The 5,809-nt window shown below is 47.3% G+C and overlaps 2 protein-coding genes across 2 annotated transcripts in view; both read right to left on the bottom strand.

Annotated features, from left to right (window-relative positions):
• Positions 1-2,757: 2,757 nt before the first annotated feature.
• On the bottom strand, positions 2,758-4,871 carry Pmar_PMAR016342 (Protein white, putative; the record flags this gene model as incomplete). The annotated part of the gene is made up of 3 exons (XM_002770967.1): positions 2,758-4,333; positions 4,383-4,731; positions 4,780-4,871. The coding sequence occupies 3 exons, from the start codon at positions 4,869-4,871 to the stop codon at positions 2,954-2,956; spliced, it is 1,821 nt and encodes a 606-aa protein (XP_002771013.1). The 3' UTR covers positions 2,758-2,953.
• Positions 4,872-5,233: 362 nt separating this feature from the next.
• Positions 5,234-5,809, bottom strand: part of Pmar_PMAR016343 (ATP-binding cassette transporter, putative) — a gene marked incomplete at both ends in the record, with an annotated part of 701 nt that continues 125 nt past the window's right edge. Inside the window, one exon of the mRNA XM_002770968.1 lies at positions 5,234-5,809. This exon is cut by the window's right edge and continues 4 nt beyond it. Coding sequence (XP_002771014.1) covers positions 5,234-5,809 — 576 coding nt within the window.

Genomic DNA, 5,809 nt, shown 5'->3' on the forward strand with positions numbered 1-5,809 from the left:
CTAGCTAGTTTGTCATGGATACTCGATGAATATCCTGCATTATGCCGGCTGCATATGACAGCTCACAGTTCACAACGGTTTGTCTAAAGTGCCTTGCTAATAGCAAGTTGCTATCACGGGAAGTGCAGTACAGCTAAGTCCGAATCCGTGCAGAACGGTCACGATAATGACATCCCTTTACGTGGAATCAGCACTGGTAAGTGCGACCGGCTGTTTATACTCGGGGGACTTCGCGAGTAATATCCGCCGAGTCACACGACCCGAGTATGCATCTGATATCGGGTATCGGATGCTCGTGAGATCAGCTGCTTAGTACGCATCATTGTACAGACATTCAGGTTGAATAATCCCAATCAAAATGAATATTATTCATTGAATATCGTTTAGTTTCAGCGACTCGAAGCTCGTGTCAGCTCAAACACTCTACTTTCATCTGGTTTAACGCAACACTATTGAAAAAACATCGAAGTTAGAAATTCAGACGAGATCGATAGCTGAGCTTCAGCAGGTGAGGCTCAACCAAAAATGCACAATCACATCCGCTGCCGAACCCCACATAAACCGGCGACCAGCTGCAGGTATTAATGCCGTGAGATCGTCCCCCATGTAGGCTTGGTAATGCCTCAACCGCGGCTCTTCCTTACTCCTAGTCGAGCTTGCTGCTTCACCAGCGTCTATCGAGTTCAGCTTCAACTCAGCCTCCATCTGTAGAGACAGAATCTTGTTACCGAAAACCTTGAAGATAGAGCGGGCCGTTATTCAATTTCCTAGGAACTGGTTGTAACCTTCCAAGAGATTGGTTGTCCGGTGGGCAGGAATATCTTCGGCAGGCTAACTTGCCCACTGGCTCACCGGAAACGTTGAGGTGTCGGTCATGTAGTGGGAGTCCAGATTATCTGGACCAGATACAAAACAAGCTTCGGTACCTTCTCGCCCTGCGGTTTGTGCTCCTTCATATCTGCCCAGGGCAGCTTGCATTCTTCAACTGATAGGCCATGTCCGTATCCGCGATTTGGACAAATGGAACAAACAGCCTCTCAACCTTTCCGGATCTACTTCCCATACCCTCAGGATGGCCTGACGCATGGCGAGTTCATAACCAGTAACTATGTACCGAGTAGATATGAATACCCCTTTACCAGTGAGCACATCTCAAAGCTTCAGCAGGGCCCTCTTATACTCTTCCTGGGTCTTCCGCGTCGGAAGGTAGTACCCCTGTTTCTCGATGAGAATGACCAGGATTGCTGCCATCCTTTGGGCGCCACGGGAAATGTAGCATCGAAAGTAAGACCACTGCTACCATTTAATGCATTTAGATTGCGGTCTGCAGCCCACATGATCATTGGCCGACCGGTATCGGCAGGCAAGAAAAGTCGTTGATCACTTCCTCTACACTTGTCAACGTCTCGCTTATAATAGCTAGTGCGAAGTGCTACGCCCTGAGTCAGGGCCCCTGACGCACCGATTTAAGATCTAGGTAGGTAGCCAGGCAGGGCCAACGGAGGACCCCCCCCCCTCGTCATAGCCCTCAACATTGAAATGTCTAGTCTTTCTGATGACGTTTCCGCAGTACGGGTATACGCTAGGCGGTATCTATTCTTCGACGAACGCGAGTTACATTTTTTCGTTGTGGCTGGTTCTTCAATGCCGTCTTGACGCCAGATACACTTAGAACCAGTAGGAAGGAAGAACTCCAGAAATTCGGACGTTAAATATTTAGCTTGCTCCTGGCTGGAGAGAAGTGTTGCTTGTTTCATCGGCGACGCAGTGGGTGACGTTCGACTCGATGCTGTATCTTGCGGCCTATCCGTAGTAATGGGAAGTATGGGGGATCCACTTTAGCAGAAGGCAACGTCAGACGAATCACCGGTACTCTCAGCTTGTAAGGATGTAAAATATGTCCGCCGTTCAAGCCAGCGTGCAAGTGCATGTTCACTCGATATATTTGCTTCTGTAGTACCATGCCAGGAACCGAAAGTGCTTGAAAACGCAGCTCTGGTGCATAATGCATTACAGTAGGTATACACATGTTTTGCCAGCGGGCATGTCTGGTCAATCAGTCCCCAGTAGTCGTGGCTCACCTTCCCACCTGCAGTGGCTGCCTGCGAGTGCTGGCCTGAGTATCATATTCTGATGTTAGTAGAAATGAAACCAGTGATGTAAGTGAATCACTAACATCACTAATAGTGATCATGATGATTTCCTTATTATATTAATTATGAGTCACGATTCCAACACCGTCGATAATTCAACGAGCAATGTCTAATAACATTATAGTATAATGGTAGGCATAATCTCACCCCATGGTATGAAGAGAAGTCCAGAATTTTGAAATCCGTCGAGATTCCTGGGTCCCTCATTCCAAGAGGCCCTTGAACCTCAGGAATCCCTTCTCTAAATAGTTTTTTGAAGTAGGCCCATAAGCAAGGGCTACTGAGCGTCACAACAGTTATGTATTGAATACAAATGATGGCCGAGCCTTGAACGCAACCGTAACGGTCGCCAAGAACCTTCCGTAGTGCGCGGTAAGAGAGCGTCATTGCGACAGCCGCATAACGTTCTCCCGATCACATTCAGCAGACACTAGGAAAAGAATATCATACACGGGTACACAACCTGTGGAACACGTTTCTCCTAGGCATAACTTTTGGTAGAGCGTACGGAATGTGCTTCCAGAGGAGACAAATTAGGTGTTACCAACAGCTTGTTAATAATGCGTCCAGGCACCTTGTTTGACAACGCAAAATACGGACACTTTTGTACAGACAACGTCTGTATACAGACGATGATTGAATGTGGTTTCTGACCGTGGCTACGTAAAACGCGACCTGAAAATCGCAACACGGTTTTGGACAAATACTATGGTCACAAAACCTCGCCACGTATATATCGATAGTTTTTGATCGACTCAATCTCCGAAGCTAACAGCTCCTCAAGAGACTTGAAACAGAGGTTAGAAAACATATCTAGCCTTCCTTTTCAGAATGATATTGGCAGCGATACGGAAAACAATAATGAGAGCCAGAAGAACACCAATATCAAGCCCCACCAAACTCGACTTGGAATCATTGACATCGGCCAGTCGAGTGTAATCGTATCCGAACTCAGCGAAAAAGGCCAAATTCACACCGTACTTCAATGAACAGAGCCACTGAATCCAGCGCAGCCACACTGGGATGTTACTGATACTAGTGAACAATCCAGAAAAGATCATCTGTGGAACGAAGAGCAATGGTGTCAACTGAATAGCCTGGGCACTTGAATTCGTAGCGGCTCCCACCATCTGAGCCATGGAGGCCGAAGAGATGTTCATAACCCACGAGATCAAAAACCAATAGAAAATGCTACCCTGAAAGTTCATCATGTAGTAGGCAATAAGAATTTGTACAATGGAATCAATGAAGGAAAGAGGGAATTCAACCAACATCTTGGATATCATATAGGGTATGGAAGAGTACATATTGCTGGCATACTCCCGGAGGAAGATACCACGTTGCTCAGGGAAGTGCAAGATGGTCGATTGAGCCGACCCCATCATGGCAGATATACAGACAGTGACCATACCACCATAGTAAGGAATGAACTGCTCAACGTTAGTCAGCCAATACTCCTCACTTTGGGTAGAGCCAGCATCGAAGAATACACAACCAAAGAGGAGATTGAGAACGATAAGGATGCCATAACGAGCAATAAGTACAGACTTGTTACGAATCGTGTCCCTGGCGTCACGGAGGAAAAGCTCTTTCATTTGCAGTGACATACTAGCTGGCCTTGACATCGCCTTGAGCGGTGGAGCATGAGCACCCTTAGCTCGAGACTCTTCGATCCTAGGCATGATTTCGGCTTCGGCCTTCTTCTTATAGGTGGCGGCAAGTCTCTCTATCTCTGCCATCGGAGCAGTCTGGAGCTCAGAGAGAACGAAGTCAGCAGGGTTGCTATCTGATGGACATTCCTTGTGTGCAGTATCCTCAATGAAGGTCTCGAGATCAGTAGTCGGGCCCAAGTACACCATTCTACCGCTAGAAATAACCAGAATGTTATCAAACATGGAGTATATCTCACTCGACGGTTGATGGACTGTTACCATCACGGCTACACCCGACCGAGCCAGGTCCTTGAGAACTTTCATAGTAGTTACAGCAGCATAAGAATCGAGGCCAGAGAGAGGTTCGTCAAGGAATATCATCTGCGGCTTGGAGATGAGCTCCATCCCGACCGACGTGCGCTTTCGCTCGCCGCCGGAGATGCCTCTGATCACGTCGTTACCCACCACGGTATTTTCACACGAGGTCAACTGCAACGAATCGAGGAGATCCGTGACCAAAGCTTTGACCTGCACAGAAAAAGACCATCTCACAAAGACGAAGTAGTTCACAGCTTACTTCAGCTTTGCTCTGATCATGCATCCTCAGACGGGCTGACATCTCCAAGATCTCCCTCGGAGTAGCAGTGGCAGTAAGATGATCATCTTGCATGACATACGCTATGTGACTTCGGAAATTGAGAGGATCTTGAACCTTGCCGTTGAAGGAGATTTCACCATCAAAGGTTCTGCCTTCCCCACGTAGGCTCTGCCGTCCACCCAAAACGTTCATCAATGTGGACTTGCCAGAGCCGGAGGGACCAAGAACAGCTGTGAGCTCTCCTGGACGCACCATTCCAGTGCAGTCAATGAGAACCTTTTTGTCTTTTATACCAAAGTTGACATTAGTCCACTCCAGACTCGCACCACTAAATTGACAGCAAATGAACTATTAAGGAGACCTCAAAACGACTTACTTTATTTTGGACCCGCTAACGGAGAGCGATCGGAATTTCTGCAGACCAACGGTGCTGTCTTCCGAAAATGCAGTTGGGATTTGCGAAGCCATAACCTTATAAGTAACAACAACTTTCAAGGACCACAGCGTATACGGTACATATGATCACTCTGCAAAACGAAACAAACAGTGATTGAAGGAAGAAGAACGACAGACAACGCCTGCCAATGGGGAACTTTTGAGGAGTGTTTACGAGCTTGGAGAGACTCAGTCGAAATCCCAACGTGACTGAGTACTACACCTCCAGCATGAACAGAGTTATCACTTAGATAACATAGTAAGGAATTACAGCAGATACGAGAGAACACACTACCCCGTAACGCGGATGGGATAGGGAATATACAGATCGACCGAACGACTCGGTCTGAGGACTAACAGCCCTAAATGAACTGACGCGCTGCTGTATCCACGGCTTAGTACACGTACCGAGCTCTGCGTTTCAGAGCAATAGTCGCCGTGACACGCAGTATTATGAGCATTGCAAATAGAACACCTATGTATAACCCAACGAGATCAGAGTGGATGTCGTTGGTCTCGTTCAGGCGGGTCATATCGAAGCCGAATTCGTTGAAGTAGGCCAAGGAGACACCGTACTTCACGAAACTCACATACTGCAACCATCGTAACCACACTGGTATTTGACTTATAGGAGTAGCTATCCCAGAGAAGATCATCTGAGGGACCATGATCAGCGGCATGAGCTGCATTGCTTGGGCACCAGTGTTAGCTAGAGCACCGAGGAACTGGGCGAAGGATGCCGATACCAAGTTGATGAATAGATTATTCAGGACCCATAAGATCCAACTACCTTGGAAGTTCATCATGAAGTAAGCTATAATGAGCTGGACGATAGACTCTATGAACGCTACCGGTAATTCCAACAGAGTCTGTGAAAGCACGTACGTAATAGAAGAATACATATTGGTGGCGTATTCCCTTACGAAAATGCCACGTTGAGCCGGATACCTCAGAATGGTCGTCTGGGCTGA

The sequence above is a fragment of the Perkinsus marinus genome (assembly GCF_000006405.1).
Source record: "Perkinsus marinus ATCC 50983 genomic scaffold scf_1104296964114, whole genome shotgun sequence".
Lineage (NCBI taxonomy): Eukaryota > Perkinsozoa > Perkinsida > Perkinsidae > Perkinsus > Perkinsus marinus.